The 26,299-nt window shown below is 43.6% G+C and overlaps 1 protein-coding gene across 18 annotated transcripts in view; it reads right to left on the bottom strand.

Annotated features, from left to right (window-relative positions):
- The window catches only part of SENP6 (SUMO specific peptidase 6), a 178,152-nt gene that overhangs the window by 47,933 nt on the left and 103,920 nt on the right, over window positions 1-26,299 (bottom strand). For all 18 annotated transcript variants that reach the window (XM_043542530.1, XM_043542534.1, XM_043542533.1 and 15 more), the window contains 5 exons: window positions 19,390-19,792; window positions 17,856-18,094; window positions 15,018-15,185; window positions 14,534-14,567; window positions 633-818 (listed from right to left, as the gene is read on the bottom strand). In XM_043542530.1, coding sequence (XP_043398465.1) covers window positions 633-818; window positions 14,534-14,567; window positions 15,018-15,185; window positions 17,856-18,094; window positions 19,390-19,792 — 1,030 coding nt within the window. The remainder of the gene's footprint in view (window positions 1-632; window positions 819-14,533; window positions 14,568-15,017; window positions 15,186-17,855; window positions 18,095-19,389; window positions 19,793-26,299) is intronic.

Here is a 26,299-nt window from a genome sequence, read left to right as displayed (position 1 = left end):
CAGCATAAGTAAAGCATAACTTGTGTGTTGCTTGAATTCAGTACAGACACACACACACACAATCTTAAAACACATCTATGTAAGAGTGATGGACTGCATACTAGATAGAAAAGTACAGTAGATTAATATGCTATGCTTTAAAGTCAGGAACTCTAAAATGAAATTCAGCTTAAATCTAATATAAAATAAAATAGCTCGACTTGCCAGTAAATACTTGATCACATCACAAGATTACCATAAGAACGTGGTATAATTTGTTACTGTTTCTATTCAAGCAGAGGTCCGGCTGTAGAAAGGGGGGGTAACAGTGAAATTACAAGATGATCTTGTCATGACAATTTAACACCTCAAAGAAAAAAATTTACTCTTGTGTTTCACCCAAATTACTGATAAAGAACTAATTTTACTAACCTAACAATAATATGTACGTGGGGTGAGTGGGAGAATAGAATGTTGCTGGGCTGTTTTAAGTTGTCTGGTCAGAGATGCTCAGGAAGGCGACAGTGTCTGACTAAACCATATATCACTCTAGCCAGTGATATTAGTCTCACTTTTTTAAAGCACTTACAAGATGACCCGAATATTAAAAACACAATTTAAGTTACAGTAATAGACAAACTAGGTTTACTTACTCACTCCTTTACAGTCATACCAGACATTATCCTTCTCCCTACTCATCTTCAGTTGGGATCTCAGGCTAAGACAGGCAGCAGGTAATGTTTGCAGAAACACTACTGGTAACTTTCGGACACCACACCACTCACATTTGGTAAGTTCAGAAGTTTTTAAATTAATCTCTCGGGAATCACTTTCTGACTCTAGGGAAAAAAACAATTTCATTAAAGCCTATATGAAGATGCCCTTTGCAACTTTTCATTTTAGTTTTAAGTGAATTGTCAATTCACTTGTTTGCTGCAGCCAAAGGAATTTTTAATAAGTTTCAGATTCAAAACAACATAGATGGTGATTTCCGTTTCAAAATTAAAAGTCTCTATTGTCACTAGGCAGGAAAGCCATTAAGCTTAATGCAAAGACACATATAAATTTATTCTAATCCATTCTTTATTCCATGGAAAAAAAGATTCCCAGGGTAATTACAGTTGTCTCTGCCTGCAGTATTGCAAATTTTAAAATGAACCTATGAAATGTGCTTAGCATAGACCTCTGAAATGTGCTCTGCCCATGTCCTCTAAGGCAGTGGTTCTCAACCGGGGGTCCGCAGCCCCCTGGGGGCAGTGAATAAGTTTCAGGGGGTCCACCAAGCAGAGATGGCATTAGACTCGCCAGAGCCTCCTTGCCGCCTCTGCACAGGGGCTGGACCCCAGTGCTGCCCCATGGATGCTGGAGCTGAAGCATGAGCAACTGAGCATTGTGGGCACCCCACAGTGTGTGGCTCCGGGCAACTGCCCTGCTTGCTACCTCTTAACACCGACCCTGGATTTTATATGCAGAAAACAATTGTTGCAGCTACCAGGTAATCACAGTTCATGTGTGTCTTTATTCCCTCCTTCATTTTAAAACTCCCCTTCCTTACAGTAGGGGTTCTCAACCTTTTCCTTTCCGAGGTCCCCTGAACATGCTATAAAAACATGCAGCCCATGTGGGCAGTGGAGTTTTTATAGCATGTTCAGGGGACCTCGGAAAGAAAAAGGTTGAGAACCCCTACTCTAAGGAAGGGGAGTTTTAAAATGAAGGAGGAAATAAAGGTACACGTGAACTGTGATTACCTGGGAGCTCCTAGAAAAGGCTGAGAGACCACACCAAAATGGTACAGTTCTTTAAAGGAGTGAACTTGAGCTATATTACATAGCTTTCCACTTTATAGCTATATTTTATTGGCCGAGCAAAGTGAAGTCCCAGACATAAATAGCTGACATTCTCCATTTGGATGTAACACAGTAACTATTGAACAACACAATTCCAAAATTTCAGAGAATGTTCCTGGCCTTAATGGACAGAATCCTATTGATTTTGGTGAAAATGCAAGCCATACAAAGCCCCTGGCATCTGGTTAACAGACCCAGCAGCTTCAACCAGGTCTAGAATTGTCTACATATCAAAGAATTTGTTGATGGCAACCATTACACCTTCCATCATAACAATACCCTACATTCTCCCTATCTCAGTTCTGTCCATCCTCTCAAAAGATTTTAATATGTTGACCCCTGAATGACAGGGGGGAAAAAGATGGTGGTGGGGGGGGACCCTGCTACAAGAGGAGAAAGCAGTACTAATTCTTTGTTTAGACTGACACAAGGCAATAACCATTAACAAATATCTGATAACGGCTGGGGAGATGGTTCAGATTCCTATAATTGCTAACACGAAGCGACTTACTATACATATACCCTGCACACAAAAGTAATTTACATTAGAACATTCTTCTCTCCCCTGCCTGTATGTTAGCGTCAACCAGATTTGACACCTTGTTCTTTAAGACTGTAAGCTCTTTGCAATTGAGACTACAAATGTATAAATCAATCATAAATTGCCTACTATAATGGGACCCCGACCTGGTCTAGGTCACTAGGCACTACCACAATACACAATACTGAAGATTTCCTGGACAGATGTCAGGATATGCTTCTACGGACAAAACGTTCTGAAGATTCAGAGCAGGCTGCGCAGCGGGGACAGGACGGTGAAGAAATCTGGCAGCATGTGACCTCCAGAAGAAGAAAGGGGAGCGTCCATGTACCAGCAATGCCAATACAGGTAAGCAACCATTTTCATATTCTCTCCACAGGTACTAATGCAGAGAGTGGACTAGATGATACATCTGAGGGAAGGGAACAGAAGGAGACTCTGCTGACTGGAAGGCATGAGATGCACTGTCCTAGGGATGGGGGGGGTCCACGACCACTGCTCCTAAGAGAAGGAGATGGGTGGTGGTGGTCAGGGAATCTCTCCTCAGGGGGACTGAGTCATCTATCTGCCACCCTGACCTGGAAAACCGAGAAGTCTGCTGCTTGCCAGGAGCTAAGATTCAGGACATGACGGAGAGACTGCCGAGACTCATCAAGCCCTTGGATCGCTACCCCTTTCTGCTTCTCCATGTGGGCACCAATGATACTGCCAAGAATGACCTTGAGCGGATCACTGCAGACTACATGGCTCTGGGAAGAAGGATACAGGAGTTTGAGGTGCAAGAGGTATTCTCGTCCATCCTCACTGTGGAAGGAAAAAAGGCCTGGGTAGAGACCGTCCAATTGTGGAAGTCAATGAACGGCTACGCAGGAGGTGTCGGAGAGAAGGCTTTGGATTCTTTGACCATGGGATGGTGTTCCAAGAAAGATGAGTGCTGGGCAGAGACAGGCTCCACCTAACAAAGAGAGGGAAGAGCATCTTCGCAAGCAGGCTGGCTAACCTAGTGAGGAGGGCTTTAAACTAGGTTCACTGGGGGAAGGAGACCAAAGCCCTGAGGTAAGCGGGACGTGTGATACCAGGAGGAAGCACCAGCAGGAGAGCACGAGAGGGGAGGGCTCCTGCCTCATACTGAGAAAGAGGGACGATCAGCGAGTTATCTCAAGTGCCTATACACAAATGCAAGAAGCCTGGGAAACAAGCAGGGAGAACTGGGAGTCCTGGCACAGTCAAGGAATTATGATGTGATTGGAATAACAGAGACTTGATGGGATAATTCACATGACTGGAGTACTGTCATGGATGGATATAAACTGTTCAGGAAGGACAGGAAGGGCAGAAAAGGTGGGGGAGTTGCACTGTATGTAAGAGAGCAGTATGACTGCTCAGAACTCCGGTATGAAACTGCAGAAAAACCTGAGAGAGTCTCTGGATTAAATTTAGAAGAAGTGTGAGCAACAAGGGTGATGTCGTGGTGGGAGTCTACTATAGACCACCGGACCAGGGGGATGAGGTGGACAAGGCTTTCTTCTGGCAACTAACGGAAGTTACTAGATCGCAGGACCTGGTTCTCATGGGAGACTTCAATCACCCCGATATCTGCTGGGAGAGCAATACAGAATGCACAGACAATACAGGAAGTTTTTGGAAAGCGTAGGGGACAATTTCCTGGTGCAAGTGCTGGAGGAACCAACTGGGGCCGAGCTCTTCTTGACCTGCTGCTCACAAACCGGGAAGAATTAGTAGGGGAAGCAAAAGTGGATGGGAACTTGGGAGGCAGTGACCATGAGATGGTTGAGTTCAGGATCCTGACACAGGGAAGAGAGGAGAGTAGCAGAAAACAGACCCTGGACTTCAGAAAAGCAGACTTTGACAACCTCAGGGAACTGATGGGCAGGATCCCCTGGGAGAATAACATGTGGGGGAAAGGAGTCCAGGAGAGCTGGCTGTATTTTAAAGGATCCTTATTGAGGTTACAGGGACAAACCACCCTGATGTATAGAAAGAATAGTAAATATGGCAGGTGACCAGCTTGGCTTAACAGTGAAATCCTTGCTGATCTTGAACACAAAAAAGCAGCTTACAAGAAGTGGAAGGTTGGACAAATGACCAGGGAAGAGTATAAAAATATTGCTCGGGCATGCAGGAGTGAAATCAGGAAGGCCACATCACACTTGGGGTTGCAGCTAGCAAGAGATGTTAAGAGTAACAAGAAGGGTTTCTTCAGGTATGTTAGCAACAAGAAGAAAGTCAAGGAAAGTGTGGGCCCTTTAATGAATGAGGGAGGCAACCTAGTGACAGAGGATGTGGAAAAAGCTAAATTTACTCAATGCTTTTTTTGCCTCTGTCTTCACAAACACGGTCAGCTCCCAGACTGCTGCACTGGGCAGCACAGCATGGGCAGGAGGTGACCAGCCCTCTGTGGAGAAAAAAGTGGTTCGGGACTATTTAGAAAAGCTGGATGAGCACAACTCAATGGGGCCGGATGCGCTGCATCCGAGAGTACGAAGGGAGTTGGAGGATGTGATTGCAGAGCCATTGGCCATTACCTTTGAAAACTCATGGTGATCGGGGGAGGTTCCGGACTACTGGAAAAAGGCTAATGTAGTGCCCATCTTTAAAAAAGGGAAGGAGGAGGATCCTGGGAGCTACAAGCCAGTCAGCCTCACCTCAGTCCCTGGAAAAAATCATGGAGCAGGTCCTCAAGGAATCAATTCTGAAGCACTTAGAGGAGAGGAAAGTGATCAGGAACAGTCAACATGGATTCACCAAGGGCAAGTCATGCCTGACTAATCTAATTGCCTTCTATGATGAGGTAACTGGCTCTGTGGATGATGGGAAAGCAGTGGACGTGTTATTCCTTGACTTTAGCAAAGCTTTTGACACAGTCTCCCACAGTATTCTTGTCAGCAAGTTAAAGAATTATGGGCTGGATGAATGGACTATAAGGTGGATAGAAAGCTGGCTAGATTGTTGGGCTCAACGGGTAGCGATCAATGGCTCCATGTCTAGTTGGCAGCCGGTATCAAGTGGCGTGCCCCAAGGGTCGGTCCTGGGGCCGGTTTTGTTCAATATCTTCATTAATGATCTGGAGGATGGCGTGGATTGTACCCTCAGCAAGTTTGCAGATGATACTAAACTGGGAGGAATGGTAGATACGCTGGAGAGTAGGGATAGGATACATAGGGCCCTAGACAAATTAGAGGATTGGGCCAAAAGAAATCTGATGAGGTTCAACAAGGACAAGTGCAGAGTCTTGCACTTAAGATGGAAGAATCCCATGCACCGCAGCAGACTAGGGACCGAATGGCTAGGCAGCAGTTGTGCAGAAAAGGACCTAGGGGTTACAGCGGACGAGAAGCTGGATATGAGTCAACAGTGTGCCCTTGTTGCCAAGAAGGCCAATGGCATTTTGGGACGTATAAGTAGGGTAATTGCCAGCAGATCGAGGGACGTGATCGTTCCCCTCTATTCGACATTGGTGAGGCCTCATCTGGAGTACTGTGTCCAGTTTTGGGCCCCACACTACAAGAAGGATGTGAGAAAATTTGAGAACGTCCAGCAGAGGGCAACAAATGATTAGGGGACTGGAACACATGACTTATGAGGAGAGGCTGAGGGAACTGGGATTGTTTAGTCTGCGGAAGAGAAGAATGAGGGGGGATTTGATAGCTGCTTTCAACTACCTGAAAGGGGGTTCCCAAGAGGATGGATCTAGACTGTTCTCAGTGGTAGAAGATGACAGAACAAGGAGTAATGGTTTCAAGTTGCAGTGGGGGAAGGTTTAGGTTGGATATTAGGAAAAACTTTTTCACTAGGAGGGTGGTGAAACACTGGAATGCGTTACCTAGGGAGGTGGTGGAATCTCCTTCCTTTGAAGTTAAGGTCAGACTTGACAAAGCCCTGGCTGGTCATGTTTTAGTTGGGGATTGGTCTTGCTTTGAGCAGGGGGTTGGACTAGATGACCTCCTGAGGTCCCTTCCAACCCTGATATTCTATGAAAAATAATAAAATTTCTTTAGTGACAATTTGGACTACATCAGTGACTACACACACACACGTTCTCAGCAATAAAGTAGGAACTTAAATCTTACTTCGTGCTGGACAGATATATTTAAAGCAGATCATCATTTTAGCATGAAAGCCATTTGACTACTGCCTGCAACACCACTCTGCAAAGACTACAAAAGCAAACTTATTCTATGACATTTGGCAAAGACGTGTACAGAACACCAAGAGATAAGCTTGATAATCTCTTTTTAGACGCTTCCCCTTTTTCTACTCACAAAGATCCTGCTAAGCAAGTAGAGTGGGATTTAAAAAGATTCTGGTTCTCTCTTTTTCTGCTGGAACATAATAATATCTCATTAGTTTCCTAATTCATCTAAAAGGTGGATTCACAAGCCACTAAGTGTACGTTTTTCAAAAGTGCTGACGTTACTTAGGAGCACAAGTCTTACTGACTTGTCCCCCCCCCCCCCGAAAGGGACTCAGTCACTTAAGTATCAGGGTGTAACCATGTTAGTCTGTATCCACAAAAATGACAAGGAGTCTGGTGGCACCTTAAAGACTAACAGATTTATTTGAGCATAAGCTTTCATGGGTAAAAACCCCACTTCTTCAGATGCATGGAGTAAAAATTACAGATGCAGACATAAATATACTGACACATGAAGGGAAGGGAGTTACCTCACAAGTGGAGAACCCAGGGTTGACAGGGCCAATTCGATCAGAGTGGATGTAGTCCACTCCCAATAATAGATGAGGAGGTGTCAATTCCAGGAGAGGCAAAGCGGCGTTTGTAATGAGCCAGCCACTCCCAGTCCCTATTCAAGCCCAAATTAATAGTGTTAAATTTGCAAATGAATTTTAGTTCTGCTGTTGCTTTTTGAAGTCTGTTTCTAAAGTTTTTTTGTTCAAGTATAGCTACTTTCAAATCTGTTACAGAATGTGCAGGAAGATTGAAGTGCTCTCCTACTGGCTTTTGTATGTTACCATTCCTGATGTCCGATTTGTGTCCATTTATTCTTTTACAAAAGAAATGTCCGGTTTGGCCAATGTACATGGCAGAGGGGCATTGCTGGCACACGATGGCATAAATAACATTAGTAGATGTGCAGGTGAACGAGCCCCTGATGGTGTGGCTGATGTGGTTGGGTCCTCTGATAGTGTTGCTAGAGTAGATATGGGGACAGAGTAGGCAACGAGATTTGCTACAGAGATTGGTTCCTGGGTTAGTGTTTCTGTGGTGTGGTGTATAGTTGCTGGTGCCACCGGACTCCTTGTTGTTTTAGTCACTTAAGTCAAGTTTAGGTTTTCAAAAGTGCACACGTTCTGATGCAAACGTAAAAGTCTTCAAGCCTTCCTCAACTCTGCTGTCCTTTCTATGCAAGGCGAGCACTATGGACATCCAGCAATGTTGTTCTCTCTCTTTAGGAATCTTTGAGTAAGGACCAGATGTAGAGATCATAGAATCATAGAATATCAGGGTTGGAAGGGACCCCAGAAGGTCATCTAGTCCAACCCCCTGCTCGAAGCAGGACCAATTCCCAGTTAAATCATCCCAGCCAGGGCTTTGTCAAGCCTGACCTTAAAAACCTCTAAGGAAGGAGATTCTACCACCTCCCTAGGTAACGCATTCCAGTGTTTCACCACCCTCCTAGTGAAAAAGTTTTTCCTAATATCCAATCTAAACCTCCCCCATTGCAACTTGAGACCATTACTCCTCATTCTGTCATCTGCTACCATTGAGAACAGTCTAGAGCCATCCTCTTTGGAACCCCCTTTCAGGTAGTTGAAAGCAGCTATCAAATCCCCCCTCATTCTTCTCTTCTGCAGACTAAACAATCCCAGCTCCCTCAGCCTCTCCTCATAAGTCATGTGCTCTAGACCCCTAATCATTTTTGTTGCCCTTCGCTGGACTCTCTCCAATTTATCCACATCCTTCTTGTAGTGTGGGGCCCAAAACTGGACACAGTACTCCAGATGAGGCCTCACCAGTGTCGAATAGAGGGGAACGATCACGTCCCTCGATCTGCTCGCTATGCCCCTACTTATACATCCCAAAATGCCATTGGCCTTCTTGGCAACAAGGGCACACTGCTGACTCATATCCAGCTTCTCGTCCACTGTAACCCCTAGGTCCTTTCCTGCAGAACTGCTGCCTAGCCATTCGGTCCCTAGTCTGTAGCGGTGCATTGGATTCTTCCGTCCTAAGTGCAGGACCCTGCACTTATCCTTATTGAACCTCATCAGATTTCTTTTGGCCCAATCCTCTAATTTGTCTAGGTCCTTCTGTATCCTATCCCTCCCCTCCAGCATATCTACCACTCCTCCCAGTTTAGTATCATCCGCAAATTTGCTGAGAGTGCAATCCACACCATCCTCCAGATCATTTATGAAGATATTGAACAAAACCGGCCCCAGGACCGACCGCTGGGGCACTCCACTTGACACCGGCTGCCAACTAGACATGGAGCCATTGATCACTACCCGTTGAGCCCGACAATCTAGCCAGCTTTCTACCCACCTTATAGTGCATTCATCCAGCCCATACTTCCTTAACTTGCTGACAAGAATACTGTGGGAGACCGTGTCAAAAGCTTTGCTAAAGTCAAGAAACAATACATCCACTGCTTTCCCTTCATCCACAGAACCAGTAATCTCATCATAAAAGGCGATTAGATTAGTCAGGCATGACCTTCCCTTGGTGAATCCATGCTGACTGTTCCTGATCACTTTCCTCTCCTCTAAGTGCTTCAGGATTGATTCTTTGAGGACCTGCTCCATGATTTTTCCAGGGACTGAGGTGAGGCTGACTGGCCTGTAGTTCCCAGGATCCTCCTTCTTCCCTTTTTTAAAGATTGGCACTACATTAGCCTTTTTCCAGTCATCCGGGACTTCCCCCGTTCGCCACGAGTTTTCAAAGATAATGGCCAAGGGCTCTGCAATCACAGCCGCCAATTCCTTCAGCACTCTCGGATGCAACTCGTCCGGCCCCATGGACTTGTGCACGTCCAGCTTTTCTATATAGTCCCTAACCACCTCCATCTCCACAGAGGGCTGGCCATCTCTTCCCCATTTTGTGATGCCCAGCGCAGCAGTCTGGGAGCTGACCTTGTTCGTGAAGACAGAGGCAAAAAAAGCATTGAGTACATTAGCTTTTTCCACATCCTCTGTCACTAGGTTGCCTCCCTCATTCAGTAAGGGGCCCACACTTTCCTTGACTTTCTTCTTGTTGCTAACATACCTAAAGAAACCCTTCTTGTTACTCTTGACATCTCTTGCTAGCTGCAGCTCCAGGTGCAATTTGGCCCTCCTGATATCTTTCCTACATGCCCGAGCAATATTTTTTTACTCTTCCCTGGTCATATGTCCAACCTTCCACTTCTTGTAAGCTTCTTTTTTATGTTTAAGATCCGCTAGGATTTCACCATTAAGCCAAGCTGGTCGCCTGCCATATTTACTATTCTTTCGACTCATCGGGATGGTTTGTCCCTGTAACCTCAACAGGGATTCCTTGAAATACAGCCAGCCCTCCTGGACTCCCTTCCCCTTCATGTTAGTCCCCCAGGGGATCCTGGCCATCTGTTCCCTGAGGGAGTCGAAGTCTGCTTTCCTGAAGTCCAGGGTCCGTATCCTGCTGCTTACCTTTCTTCCCTGCGTCAGGATCCTGAACTCAACCAACTCATGGTCACTGCCTCCCAGATTCCCATCCACTTTTGCTTCCCCCACTAATTCTACCCGGTTTGTGAGCAGCAGGTCAAGAAAAGCGCCCCCCCTAGTTGGCTCCCCTAGCACTTGCACCAGGAAATTGTCCCCTATGCTTTCCAAAAACTTCCTGGATTGTCTATGCACCGCTGTATTGCTCTCCCAGCAGATATCAGGAAAATTAAAGTCACCCATGAGAATCAGGGCATGCGATCTAGTAGCTTCCGTGAGTTGCCGGAAGAAAGCCTCATCCACCTCATCCCCCTCGTCCGGTGGTCTATAGCAGACTCCCACCACTACATCACTCTTGTTGCACACACTTCTAAACTTAATCCAGAGACACTCAAGTTTTTCCACAGTTTCGTACCGGAGCTCTGAGCAGTCATACTGCTCCCTTACATACAGTGCTACTCCCCCACCTTTTCTGCCCTGCCTGTCCTTCCTGAACAGTTTATAACCATCCATGACTGTACTCCAGTCATGTGAGTTATCCCACCAAGTCTCTGTTATTCCAATCACGTCATAGTTCCTTGACATCATCAGGACCTCCAGTTCTCCCTGCTTGTTTCCAAGGCTTTGTGCATTTGTATATAAGCACTTGAGATAACCTGTTGATCGCCCCTCATTCCCAGTATGAGGCAGGAGCCCTCCCCTCACAGACATTCCTGCCTGTGCTTCCTCCCGGTATCCCGCTTTCCCACTTACCTCAGGGCTTTGGTCTCCTTCCCCCGGTGAACCTAGTTTAAAGCCCTCCTCACTAGGTTAGCCAGCCTGCTGGCAAAGATGCTCTTCCCTCTCTTCGTAAGATGGAGCCCGTCTCTGCCCAGCACTCCTCCTTCATGGAACACCATCCCATGGTCAAAGAATCCAAAGCCTTCTCTCCGACACCACCTGCGTAGCCATTTGTTGACTTCCACGATTCGATGGTCCCTACCCAGGCCTTTTCCTTCCACGGGGAGGATGGACGAGAACACCACTTGCGCCTCCAACTCCTTTATCCTTCTTCCCAGATGGTCATTTCCTGGTTCAGGGGAAGGGTCAATAATATTTTGGGCCTGAATTTCAAGGCTATTCAGGATGACATTATTCTGGTGAAAAACTGTGCAAGGCAACTTGTAGGAAAAAAATTTCCTATTCTTCTTGCCTAACATATTAGCAACAGGATTTAAGAATAGAATTTGCTGGGAGAACATTCATATTTATTAAAAAAAATTCAGCACAAGGTTTAAGTCTCATGTGGGACAGGAGACTAGCTACTTGTCTCAGTATGTCTATTGCCTTTCAGTAACATGGCAACAATTTCATCAACATGCCATATCCCTAGTCTCTGAATGCTAACTCACGGTTGCTTGGACCAACTGGCACCAAAACCAAGATTAAATAAACTACAGGAATTCCGGCATGACTGGCACAGATTGCTGATAGATTGTGGAGTTTCTTCTTAGCTCAAGTAATCCATTTCCCTGAAAACACTACCTGTGCCTTGCTAGGGATCTCCATAGGTCACAGTTATGCCAGTGTGCAAAAGACTTCTTACTGCTGAATCCTGAACATTTTCCATACTGTGTGTCTGGGACTCATTGGTCAGATGTTATTTTGATCACGAGCAGAAGAAATTCCCTGGCTCCCCCCAAGACTGGGGCTCTATACTTGGAAACTTGTATCATATGGCCGACTGTTTTAAATTTGATAAGTTTTCCTGAGGCTTTTTACCTTTTTAGTAGTGAAAGGACTTATGTAGTGGAAGCTTGCCTGCTTGTCTTCTGGCTTGATCATCTTTTTCCTGGACAGCAGGTCTTTGTCTCCCCAGATAACCAGATCTCTTTTGCTTTATCACTGTCTTGGAAGGCCCATCTGGACAAGGCCTTGGCTCTTTGAAGCAGCTCAGGACTGCTGGAACTAGTCAGGCTTTGGAGGACGGATCTGTCCATTGTTTTAGCCACAAAGCTCTACTATTTGCCACAGGGAAGGTAACCATGACTCCAGAAGTTGATAAAACTGTATCATATACATGACACTTGCCCAATTCTGAGTCCTCATTTTGGATCTCTAGTGACCTGCTAATGATCTGCAGCCCTCTCACGATCACCTGTGTGGTGCATGCCTTATCAACTGAAGCTTACAACAGAAGATTTGAGGCCTCATATGATCATTTAAGGGATGTCTCCCTTTCTCCATCAATGAAATTCACAAAAAGTGCTTCTCCTTCCATAGGAATTGTCATTCTCTTTGCTACCTCCAATATGATGCCCAGGTGCTCAGTAGGTGTCTTTGCATCTGAAGATCTGAAATAACAGAGCCTTTAATGTTACACTAGGGGGCTGGTTTCTTGTATGGGATATTTCATTTATTGTTAATTATTACTATCACATAGGGGGGAAGGGCAGCACCGTGGGGCCCTAAAGTCAAGAACAGTATAAGGTCCAAACACTTCCTGGAATTTCAGAATACCTGCCATCCTTGACAAGTATGGATATGTTTATGTGGAGTTTGACACACTGGACACTGGGCGTCTGGACTGACATACTAAACTTTCATCCTCATTTTCATCTCCTCCTCTCTGTTCTTCCACTGACCAATGTCACCCATGTAAACCTGGCAATAAGATGGCCACTTCTTTCTCTAACAATAAATGAAGACCTGCTAGTGCTATACGGGAACAGGAGCAAGGCTAGCAAGACCCAGGTATTTTTGGAAAGTGGAGAGAAGAAATTTCAGACAGTCTTCCATGGAGATACATACAAATACATAGTTAAAGCAAGTACAGAGGGAATGTTCAAAACCACAGCTTTTCCCTATGGAAGCCCAGTCAGTACTATGACTTTCATGCGCCGAACAAAATCTCGAAGATCCAAGGAAAAGAAAAAAGGTTTGATTAAATACTTACTCAGCAGAATAAACTCTAGTTGGCTATATCCCTAAATCTAAATTATGACTACAAGGTTGAAAAAGACAGATGAACTGTAGATACAAGCTAGACTGTAATAAAACCTGTAGTAATCTACTGAAAATAAAATTCACAAGAATTTTTATCTTGAAATATATGAAGTTGTTTGAAAACTAAATGTGGTCTCAGATTATGAAGTAATAATAAGAGCTGGCTGGGAATTTTTTTTGTCCGCCACGAAAAAAAATAATTTTTTTATGTTCTAATTGAAACACTGGCTGCTGAAAACAAAATTTTTAAAGTTTTCAGGGTTTTGTTTTGTTTTTTTTTTATAAATGAAAATAAATTTTGGGATGTCAAAAATTTACATTTCCCATGGAAATTTGTTCTGTCAAAATAGTCATTAAAAAAAAGCAGGTGGAAGTTTTTCGACCATGTCTAATACGATTTCTGGTGAAAAGGAATATCCAGATTTCATTTCATATATAAAGGTGGTGATTCCGGAACTACTGAATGTATATTAAGAGATTATCCTTTACAAATGTCAAAGTCTTAACATCCAGCAAAGCACATGCTTAACTTTAGCAAAGTACATGCTTAACTTGAGTAGTTCCACTGATCCATGCTTAAGTTCTTTGTAGTATAGGGCCTTACTGCATATATCGTGGAAATACTGAACCATTATAATTTGTCAACATTTACATGAAGGCCTTACACAAGAATGACTATTCCATAAGGAGGGAAACCTTATTTTCTCCAGAACTTAGCTTTGCAACATAGTCAAAAAGAGTAAAAAGATTAAGAGGGGAAAACAGAGCTTATTCATAAAGGGAATATCTGCAGCCTTATGATTCCCCAAATTAAGTCACTATAAAAACAAAAAAAGTCCTACCTCCTCTGGGACATGAAATATGCAAACTGCTTGCGAGACAAAAGAAAAGGAAAAAAATTCTAAAGAGGGAGGAAGAGGATGAATTGGGTGCAGACACGGAGGATAACCAGCAACCAAAACAATAATTTACTCTCTTGTTGAGCTTGCTATTTTCATCTTGTTGAACTGAGCTGATGATAAAGTGTTAAAAGGTATAGGTATAAAAGTGTTACTAGTATCATCCTTGTCAGGTGTGACTGCAACCCCTCTCAGAGGAAGATGCACACCAACAGTCATTATTACAACTAGGAAAATCTATGATCATGTAATTGTGACTATACTACAACAATCTAAAGAATTTTAAATTTTCCTCCAGGGTAAGCATACATTATATTGAAATACGTCAATCCCTGCTAATGGTGGATAGATTATTTATATGACCAAAGTTCTTTACTTCTCCAGACATTACCAATCAATATCAAGGACAGTTATATACATATCTCAGATTTTTATATTAGTTGCTGTCTGTGGGGAAAAGAGATCTAGTATAACTTACTGTTACAAATATTTATATACACACACAAGAAAACTTTACTACATTTAAAGAAAATAATCAAAAATTAAGCTTTGAACCATTTCTAAACAAAAACCCAACTTCTTTACAAAGAATTTCTGCAAGAGGAAAGAAAGTAAGTACTGACCTTCAAGACGTATCTTGATAAAATCAAGGCAAAACTGTGAAAGATACAACTATATTAGTATTATATATTGCTGGAATTCCATAACCCATGCTTCCGCCAAAATAAGCCCCCCAAAAGCCTTCATAGTAAGTTATTAGTTAGTTAGTTATTAGTTAGTCATATTAGTTAAAACCCCAACTTTTAAAAACCAAGTTTTAAGAAAGCTGACTTCAAGACTGAATGCAGTATATATTTAAACCAAATTTAAAGAAATTAGCATCTTCCATATATGTCAATGTCCCTGTTTGTCAGCCTGATTGTTGAACATATACAGGATTTCTCTCTGCATTTACTTTGGCTTTCATTTAAAAGGTTTAAAATACCCTGAAAAAACATACACGTGACTTTTGCCTTCTAACCAAAGAGATTATTATTGCTACTTACTAATATTCCAAAATGACAACCTAATTTGAAAAGGGGACTGACAAAGCAGAAGTGTACTTACAATCACAGGTTCCACAACCATTCTTCGAAGGGTTCCTATTCGTATACTTCGACAGTGTAGAATGACGCTTTCCCAGGAGTTTTGGTAATTTATAGGTACGGCATCAGTTACTTCTTGAGAAATAACTTTACGACGTTTTACTGGTGTGTTAGATACAATGTTGCCAAACTGCAAAGTAATTTTCAAGTATCAGAATTTCTCATTACTATTTGCTGTTAATGCAGAAACCCATTAAATTGTAACAACTTAATTTTCACCCATTTTTGCATAGATAAATAGGACTACATAATATTGATGCCAACTGTACAAAGGCTGTTATTCCCCCAAGAATTTCCGGTGACATCAAAATCAGGAAAACAAAGTTTAAGTATTTTGTTAATGCAACCAGATTACAGACGCAACTATTAGTGCTGTTTGTGTACATTTTGCCACAATTATGAATTGTGATTAGTGCTTTTGGAGTTGCCAAAACACAACATAATTACACTAATGCATTGAAGTGTGGTGCTGCTTGACATGCTCAAGACGGCTTCTCTCCTTCCTCAAAATGTTCTTTTTAGTTTTATTAGTACATTCTTTGGGGGACTGAAAGTGCAGAACTATTATTCTTGAAGTACAGCACATGAGAATGTTACCAGGATCACAACATTCCAGAAGAGAGATCATGCATAACCATGGACACCCTCAGGGGACCTCTGTCGGAGGGCTGTTAGATTTTTAGAGCAGATTCCAGAATGAAGAAGCTGAGCACTGAAAGAAGGCATTTGGAGATTGGCTTCAACTCAAAGAATCTAGTGAACCTGAAGTGATGCATTAGCTCAAGAGATGTGTCTGCTTTGATTTTCAAGAAGAACAATTCTAGAATATTGTTTTTAGAAGGAAAGCTGATCGTTAATTGTCAGGCAAGGTTTTCAATCTTAATGATACACATTTTTACTTTGTTCTATTCTGTTGAACAGTTTTCTGTGTTCATCTCATGTTTAGTGTTGATATTCTCTTTTCATGAAAAACTTGTGCTAAGGCTTGATTTTAGTTATAACCAATGACTATATTGCTGTAAAAAGGTACTAAGAGCTTGAAAAATAACTACCTAAGCTAAGTTACTAATCAATCTCTCAATATCCTGGGATCAACTCTGCTATGTCAACACTATAAGCATTGTAACAGACACAGTTAATGGTAGTTTCCTTCTGTCATGGCTAAAGCTATAGGTATGTTCTATGCTGATGATATTTCAGCCCACATCTCATTTTGCCTACGATTTTCTGTCTTTATTTCACTCACTCTAAAGTGTTCAGTAAAACTCAGATGTTGACAGTTCGTTCTTTAAAGTTAGTGAAAAGGAATATGAGGCGGTGCAGTATAAAACAGTGGGGAGGTTTTCAAAAGGCTCAAATAGCACTTAGTGCCTAACTTCCAATGAGTTTCAATGAAGTGTTTTCAGTTATTTCCTTATGTAATTTCAGAAGAGTATCAGAAGAACTGAAATGGAAAAATTGTATTCCTGGCCCTAACTTCAGGCCCTGCCATCTTAAAAGTTAATCAAACTGAGCATATTATGTAGCCTAGTAAATTTCAGCAAAGGAGTGCTGACTTCTTGAATATGAATGTAATATGCTGAAATCTATACCACTAGTTGAGTGTTCTAAACAACAGGGCTTCGGAGCTGTGCTCTTGCTCCGCTCTAGCTCCAGGCAAAAACCTGCAGCTTCACTGCTCTGGAGCTGCTCTGTGCTCCAGCTCCGGGCTCCGCTAAACAACAAATACTTTCAGCACGTCAAACTTGGATCCAACATCCTGTATAGTATCAAGTACACTTGAAGTATGTCAACACTGTAATTAAACACCCATGCCTGCCCTGTGTCAGCTGATTTGGGCTCATGGGGGTTGGGCTATGGGGCTATAAAACCGCAGTGGAGACTTGCGGGGGGACACCACAAAGGGGGAGGGTTCCCATAGCCTGCGCTCCAGCCCAAGCCCAAATGTCTACACCACAATTTTACAGCCCTGCAGCTCCAGACAGCTGACATGGGCCAGCTGCGGGTGTTTAATTGCAGTATAGTCATACAGCTGCTGGACCTAAGTCACAATAATTCAAATGTACAAGTGACCCAAAAGAACTTTAAGCAGCACCATCATCAATTGAACACCAACTGTTATAGGGAATTTATTTATTATTTTTTAAAAGGATCACTGTCAAGGTTGTTAAGTCTTTAAATTAACATACCGTGAAAGCTGTCCCCTTTGACAGCACTAAAGGAGTCTGCTCATGGTGCATTTTTTGTCTTTGTTTATCCAATTCTTGCAGTGGTGCTCAACTAAAAAACAAAAATCCCCACCATGAAATCCTTAAAATAAGTGCTATTAGTTGGGACAGTTGTCAAAGTATTTAATTTTAAGGACCATCATCCTTGCTCAGTGTCCCTTTATGTCTAAAAAATTTAATGCTAAAAATTATCCTTCCATTAATGCATACAAATATCATACACCACTTCACATCCCACAATGGAAGACCAGGTCCCTAATTATATAGAAAGATAATCTGTTCAGCATTAAAAAACACAAAGAACAGCGTATGTTGAGAATGTATGATTTTTTTAAACACATCCCTAAATGCATAACCATCTACATATATTGAACAAGTTTCCTTAGGCTTCCAATGTTGTATGAATGAGAAGAATACTTGACCAACTGTCCAAGGTGAAAAATAATCAAATAAAGCCCACTTCTGGTCGGATACACCTTTACATTTCTCATTCGCTATCTGAAATTTTATACACGGAGGTTTATTTAAAAAAAAAAAAAAAAAAAATTATTTTTTTTTTTTTAACTGAGTACCTGATCTTTCATTCTTGCTTTTCTTGGTAACGTGATGGCAATTTCTGTGTCTGTTGCAACACTACTTAGTCTCTGTTCTATTCCAGAAGTATTTTCTTTTAATGCTGCTTCCACCTTTCCTGTGGAAGGCGCTGGGGAAGAACAGGCTGAATCTGCGGGTCGAGGTGATGTGCTTTCCATTCTGTTAGTGCTGCCACTGTTGTCGTCGTCATCCTCCTCGTCATCACTGGACAAAATAACTAGGAAGCAAATATTAAATATAAAATACAATGTTTGATGCATGTAATAATTTTTTTAAATGACTATTTAGTGGCTTTTCTCTTTTTGGATAGCTAAAACACAGAATATCAAATGTTATCTGCATCAATTTCTTCAACATATTTTCTTTATTAATATTTACTTTGCCACCATCAGTGGAAGTGGAAATACCAACTTCATGGTTCAGACAAATAAACCTGTTCAGTAAGGAATTAGCAGTGATCAATACGAGTTAAGCCCAATTTAATTCTCTTTTGACAGAAGGGTTCATTCTTAAAAGGCAATGGAGCCCTGGCAAATATTTAAAAAAAAATTCAGAGCACAGCTCAAGGTACTTAAATTTGAGAGGCAGCATGATACAGTAGACTAAACATGGGACTGGAACCAGAAACTCTGGAAATTCTAATTCTGGCACTGCTGTGTGGCTGTAAGCAAGCTGCTTAACCTCTCTCTCTGTGCTATTATCCCCTATGGACCTGTAGGCCATTCAGCAAGTCCCTACTTCTACTTTTTGCTTGGTATAAATGGAGGTGGTGAGGGGGTGATATGGCAAGTGCAAGAGCAAGGGAAAAGTTGTGAAGGGTTTTGAAGGTGAGTGTAAGTTTGAATCGTACGTGGAAGTATTCAATGGGATTAATTCAAAGGTTGGGGGGGTGGACATGGTTAGAGCAATGGATAAGGAACATTGTCTTCATAGGTACATTTTACACTGGACTACAGTGTAGTGATGTAATCACTGGGGAGGACAAAGTAAATATTAAGAGGCTGCTGCAGTCCAGACATAAGCTGAGTATTTGGACGAGAGAACTTCAACCATGTAGATTAAAAGAAAAAGGTTTGATTTTAGAAATGTTATGCAGAAAGAAACAGCAAAATGTGACATGACCTGGATGTGAGGGGCAAAGGAGAGGGAGAAGCCAAAAAACCACCTTCCCTTTTTCAAGATTGAGTAATGCATCCTCAGCAGGAATAGTCTTTAGAAATTAAGAATCAATCAGCAGCAGCATGTATTGCATTTTTAAATATATTAAGAAATTACTAATACTTTGTTTTACCAATCCAGATTTTCCTCATTCAGCATATTTTACTGTACTCATAAAGGGAGTACCTCTAAAAAACAGAAGAATGCAAAGTTAAAAACAAAAAAAGACGACCAGCAAAAGATTCCAAATAGTTGGCAGGAGACAAATGGAACCAAATATTTTTCATTCTTATAGGATATTCTTGGGTATTTGGCAAGTTCAAATCATATCTAGCTATATAAAAGCATACTTACTTGGATCATTTAGTTCAGATGGTCTTGTACTCCTCTGTCTTAAGTTTCCTGAACTTTTAGGAATTTTCGTCCCAGTTAAGAGACCAACTTTTCCATTCGGTCGCGACATAGAATGTCCTACAATATCACGACTCAGTATGATATCAACTGGACCCTTCCCACCAGCAGAGCCATAGAACTTCTGTGTGTTCAATCCTGTACCTGGAGATTTTTGCCCTGTTGAATTCTGATGTATTGAAGATCGCAATAAAGGTCTCAGAGATTCACTTAAGGTCACAGTTTGTTTGGAGCGTCTTTGCAAATCCTTACAGAAAGCATTTCCATAACTTTGGCATTTGGTCTGATTTTCATTTGTCTTCTCACAGCCTGGGCAAAATGTGGAATAATCAGTTGGCTCCAAATCCTTGAATTAAAAAAAAAAAAAAAAAAAGGCAGTAAGTACAACACATGTGGTTTCGGCATTTATAGAAAAAGGTACAACAGAGACCCAGATTTTAATCTTGCTATTGAAATGTATATTTAAAAGAAACAATCACTCAGACCTATGTTATGTTATGTTAGCAATACCACAAAGAATGCAAGCCTAAAGCAAGCATTAAAGGGTAGTTTGACTTTTTTGTTTTGCTTTTTAAGTGGGAGTCAAATGTCTACACTGCAACTAGACACCCATGGCTGTCCCATTCCAGCCAAATTGGGCTCGCAGGGCTCTGGCTGTAGGCCATTTTCATTGCAGTTTAGACTTCCAGGCTTGGGCTGGAGCCCAAGGTCTGAGACTCTCCCTCCTCGCAGCCCAGAATTCTACACAGCAATGAGACATGAAATCGTAGCTTTCAACAATAATTGTCTTTCAGATGTCCCAAAGTAGAAGGTGTCAGTTTCTCTTTTATGTGATGTCTCAGCATGTGCTATGCTGATGATACACCCACCACTGAACCTTGCTAGAATTAGGCTCTCTTTGAAAGCAACAGGCTATTTAAGTAGATGGTACTTTTGCCTTATTTTTATTGTGCATTTGTTTTATATCCTGAATAGCACAAAGTAAATTAAAACTTAGCACAAATCCACACAACATACTAAATCTTAAACATCACCATTTATGTATCTTTGACTCATGTGCCCTCTACTCATTAATATAATCTCCTCCAACAGTTATTCTAGTATTTCAAGCCCCTGAGATGTTTTAGGGGCATATGTGTGGGGGAGGAGGAGGAGCAAATAATTCCTTCTGCCTAAAACACCCCACTTGCTTATTTCAGGATAGACAATATTCAGTCCCGATTTAACATCTTTTCTATTAATAAAAAGCATCAAGACATTTATGTCAGATATTTCATGGCATTGCAGCAAGCTCAAAATGAACTCTAGCTCCATTTGGAAAGGGAAATCCCTAGCTTTCCAAAGAGATTCCACACTTCTTCTAACCCAGAAAAGAGCTGACAAACTAACTTTTCTATACATAAAAGCATCACAATATTATTTTAAAACATTTGAGGATTTTATTATTACTCCCTCTGAACCTGCACAGTAGGATTCATGCAAATTAAGGCACCTGACTCAAAAGACAGATTCCCCACACATCTTTTTTTTTTTTTTCTCATTCTTTAAACGTCTCTGGCATATACAGTACACACAATGGTATCATGTGGCATAGCACTCTAGCTACACTCATAGAATGAGCTGCAAAGTCTGGGTCAGGATTTCACCCAATGGGAGTTTTGCCATTGTCCTCACTGAGGTCAGGACTTTACCTTCTCTCTTTTTATGCTCAGCCATGTAGCCATTTGACATTTTAAATTTGTCGCAGGAACAGAATTCTCTCCAATAATAAAGTATTCACCATATTTAGCAGTTAATATGGAGTCTTGCAATTGAAATAGAAATAGAAAACAAGAGTAATACCTTTGTTTAAACGGCTCACTAGCTTTCAGAGTATATACAATATTCGACATAACTACATTACACACATTATGTACTGAATATACTGAAATACACATACATTATGTATATTCCCCAGTGCATTCATTTGACTAGAAGACAGAAAAATGCCAAAAGGTCCAAGGATGAAAAAATTATATATGTTTGTGACATTTGATAGAAAATCAATTTACTGCAAGTAGAAGTTTTAGATCTTTAGTATGAAATTGTGCTATTTTCTCATTTCATGTGCAAGGAGGCTTCTAAATTTATTTTACATTCTAGTTTTTCTCCAATCATTGGATATTTTTGTACTGAAAACAGCTCCAACTTCCCCTGACCGGAACAAAACCCAACATGGCAGTTTTACTTCTCTATGCACAATACTTATTAATTACCAATATATCAGCAGGAATGGATAGTTGAGTGCTTGTACCTCTTATGCCAAGTTACCACAAATGATGCTCTTAAAGAACCATTTGGTATATATTATGAGTGAGTTTGTAGCTTGAAAGAATAAATATTTGAAAAATGTCAACAAGTAAAGCAAATTAAAAGTTCTCTTAAGCCTTTTAGATTTAACAGGTCACATTAAAAACAACAAGACTTTACAAATAAATTTAACCTAAGTAGGTAAGAGAAAGTAAAAGGGAATATTAACTCTCCCATCCAAAAGGAAAGTTTAACAAAAAGTCAGAATTTTTTTTTTCCCAACAGCAACAAAAAGCGGTTACTTATCTTTCGTAACTGTTGCTCTTTGAGAGGTGTTGCTCATGTCCATTCCATGCTAGGTGTGTGCGCGCCCACATGCATAGCCGCTGGAGACTTTTGCCTTAGTGTTGTCTACAGGGATGGCTGTGGCGCCCTCTGGAGTGCCGTGCTCATGGCGCAGTATAACAGGCGCTGTCAGCCCCATGCCCTCTCAGTTCGTTCTTGCTGACAACTCCGACAGAGGTGCAGAAGGGCAAGTAATGGAATGGACATGAACACCACATCTCTAAGAACAGTTATGAAAGATAGGTAACTATTTTTCTTCTTCAAGTGCTTACTCATGTCGATTCCATTCTAGGTGACTCACAAGCAGACTCCTTGGAGGCCAGCTCAGAGTTCACAACCTTGCAGCTTGCAGCACTATTCTACCAAAGCTAGCATCATCCCAAGCTCACTGGGTGAGATGCGAACGTGTGGACTGATGACCAGGTAGCAGCCCAACAGATCTCTTGGATCAGCACCCACGCTAGGAAGGCTGCCGAGAATGCCTGTGCCCTAACCGAATGATCTGTCACGATCGCCGGCAGGGGCACTTTTGCCAACTCATAACAGTAACGGATGCAGGCCATGATCCGAGATGAAATTCTTTGGGTAGACACTGGGTAACCTTTCAGAACGGTTTGGTCCTATCCATGTAGAAGGCCAGCACCTGCCTGAGATCCAGGGTATGCAGTCTGCGTTCCTTGTTCAGCGCATGAGGCTTTGGACAGAAGACCATTAAGTACACTTCCTGACCCATATGAAACTGGGCGATGACTTTGGGCAGAAAGGCCGGGTGCGGACGCAGCTGGACTTTGTCCTCGTAGAAGACTGTATAGGGTGGCTCCAAAGTGAGTGCCCAGATCTCAGACACCCTGAGGGCCAAAGTTATGGCAACCAAGAAATAAACTTTCCAAGAGAGAAGCAGGAGGGAGCATGAAGCCAGGGGCTCAAAGGGAGGGCCCATGAGACTTGACAACACAAGATTCAGGCCCCAAGGGGGGGACAGGGTCTCCGACATGCAGGTAGAGGTGCTCCAGGCCTTTTAAGAATTGCACCATCATAGGATGGGCAAAGATCGACCTGCCTTGAAACAGAGAGTGGAACACTGAAATGGCCACCAGGTGGACTCTAACCCAAGAGAGCGACAGGCCCTGGGTGCAGTAAATAGTCCAGGACATGGTGCAGCGGGGCCTCCAAGGCCCGAAGTGGTCAATCCGAGGCCCAACACATGAATCATTTCCACTTTGCCAGGTAGGTCACCCTGGTGAAAGGCTTCCTACTGCTCAACAAGACCTGTTGGACCCCAGCAGAGCATGTTTGCTGATCCACATTCAGCCATGCAGTAGCCATGCTGTCAGGTGCAGTGCTGCCAGGTTCAGCTGCAGTAGTGTGCCGTGGTTCTGGGACAACAGATCCACCTGAAGAGGTAGCTGCAGCGGGGCGGATGCCAAAAGACTGAGTAACATGCCGAACCAGTGTTGGTGAGGCCACCCCAGGCTGTGAGGATGATGCTCATCCTCTCCTGCTTCACTTTTATCAGGACCCTGTGAATTAGGCGTACATCAGCGCTCCCTACCATGTATCAAGAAGGCATCTGACAGGGATCCCTTGTCCCTGCCCTGCAGGGAACAGAACACTTGGTATTTCCTGTTCTGCCTGGAAGCAAACAGGTCCACTTGAGGACTCCCCCACCTGCAGAAGATCAGGCTGACCACCTCCGGATAGAGCGACCATTCATGGTGAGATGAGAAGGCTCTGCTGAGGCGATCTGCCATGACGTTCTTGGCACCAGGTAAGTGGGCCGCCACCAGATGAATGGCATGCTGCACACAAAAGTCCCAAAGGCTGAGGGCCTCCTGACAAAGGGCTGAAGACCTGGCCCCACCCTGCCTTTTGATGTAATACATCACAGCGGTATTGTCTGTCAGGACTGCACTACCTTGCCTTTTAGTGGGGCAAGGAGGCCTGGCAGGCCAGACAAACTGCTCTGAGCTCCTGGACGTGGATATGAAGGGGTAGGTCGTCCCGCAGCCAGTGGCCCTGGGTGCTGAGCTCTCCCAGATGGGCTCCCCATCCCAGATCCGAGGCATCGGATACCAGAGTCAGCGATGGGGACTCCCTGCAGCACCAATCGGGGATCTAGCCACCAGTTAAAGGGAAGAAAGGACACAGTCCGGTACCCTGACCGCCCATTTCAGGGCGTGTCTGTTGGAAACGTAGGCCGAGGCGAGCTACGCTTGTAGGGGCCATAGGTGGAGCCAAGCATGGCTAATCACATATGTGCATGCGGCCATATGACCCACCAGCCATAGGCAGGCCTAGGCCGTAGAGAGCGGGTGTTTCTTCATATGGGAGATCAGGTCCGACATGGCCCAAAAGCACGCTTCCGGTAGGAAGGCCCTGGCCCACACGAAGTCTAAAACATCTCCAATGAACTCTATGCGCTCGACTGGCACTAACATGGACTTTTCTATATTTATTAACAGGCCCAGATCACAGCAAGTGGAACACACCAGATCGAGGCTGCCCCACACTTGATCCGGAGACCTGCCTTTGATGAGCCAGTCATCAAGGTACGGAAACAGGTGGACCCCCCCACCACGTGAGGTATGCCGCTACCGGCACCATGCACTTTATGAACATCTTGGGGGCCAAAGGGCAGCACCAGGAACTGGAAATGGTGCGCTCCCACCACAAAACGGAGGAAGCGCCTGTGCCCCGGGAATATGGAAATATGGAAGTAAGCATCCTTTAAGTCGAGAGCAGCCTACCAGTCTCCCGGATCCAGGGAGGGGATGGAGAAGGCCCGGGAAACCATGCAAAACTTCAATTTCTGGAGAGAGTTGTTGAGGTGGCGCAGGTCCAGGATAGGTTGGAGGCCCCCTTTGGCTTTTGGGATTAGGAAGTACCAAGAATAAACCCCTTTCCTTTCATGTCCCGAGGAACTTCCTCCATGGCCCCCAGACGCAGAAGGCTGTCGACCTCCTGAACAAGCTGTTCCTCGTGACAAGGGTCCCTAATGAGGGACAAGGAAGTGAACGGGCGGGAAGGAGGGGCAGCCGAAAATTGCAGAGTACAGCCCCAAGCTATTATGTCCAGGACTCAATGGTCCGACATACCCCTCAACCAGGTCAAGTGGTATTGGAAGAGGCGGTTGATGAAAGGTGGCGGATCCGGGAAATTGACCTGGGCATCGCTCTCGACTGCTCCATCAATATGGGCGCTTCTGCCCTGTTGTAAGTTTAGCCTGGCTAGGCTGCATGGGCGAGCAGGAGGTAAAAGGGCGGCGACGACCAAAGGTGGTGTCCCTACCCCTTCTCCTGGCAGGTCCAGAACGAGGTTGCCAAGACCTTGGCGGTGGAGGCGGCCGGAACGTCTTACGCACCAACTGTGGCGTGTGGATGTCCAGAGGACAGAGGTTTGCTTTGGTGTCCTTTACTCCATGCAGCCTCACATCCGTTTGATCAGAAAACAGACCGTGTTCATCCAAGGGAAGGTCTTGAATGGACGTTTGCATCTCCTGGGGAAGTCCAGCGGTTTGAATCCAGGAGCTGCACCTCATCCCCACTGCAGATGCCACCACTCTGGGTCCACCGCATCCCACATCATTTGCACGGCGCAGCGGGCTGCTGAGGTGTCCTCCTGCATGAGAGTGCCAAATTCCTGGGCCTGCTCCTGCAGGAGGGACTCCTTAAATTTATGGAGAGTGTCCCATAAATTAAAGTTATAGCGGCCCAGGAGGGCCTGGTGGTTTGCCACCTGAAACTGTAGACTTGCTGTTGAATAAATTTTTCTTCCGAACAAGTTCAGCCGCTTGGCCTCCTTGTTTTTTGGGGTGGAACTGAAGTGCACCTGCTTCTCCTTTTCATTGGCCTCTAAGACCACCAACAAGCCAGGGTGGGAGTGAGGTATAAAGATATTCAAAACTTTTGGCAGGAACAAAGTTCTTTTTCTCGGCTCGTTTTGATGTAGGAGGGATGGAGGAGGGCATCTGCCAAATGGCTTTGGCAATTTTGAGAACCCCTTCATGCACTAGCAGCGCTTTATGAGCAGGGGTTGAGGCTGACAGAACAGTGTCCTCCTATTCAGCCATCTCTTCCACTTGTAAGCCCAGGTTGTCGGCTACCCACCGAAGCAAGGCCTGGTAGTCCTTAAAGTGATCAGGCAGGCTGGTGCTGGATGGGCCCACGACTGCTTCATCAGGAGGACGAGGATGGCTGTATGGGTGGAGGGGGGACCTATT

This window comes from Chelonia mydas, chromosome 3, assembly GCF_015237465.2.
Source record: "Chelonia mydas isolate rCheMyd1 chromosome 3, rCheMyd1.pri.v2, whole genome shotgun sequence".
In the NCBI taxonomy this organism is placed as follows: Eukaryota; Metazoa; Chordata; order Testudines; family Cheloniidae; genus Chelonia; species Chelonia mydas.
The sequence above is the reverse complement of the archived record's forward strand: the minus strand, read 5'-3'. Positions and strand labels throughout refer to the sequence as shown.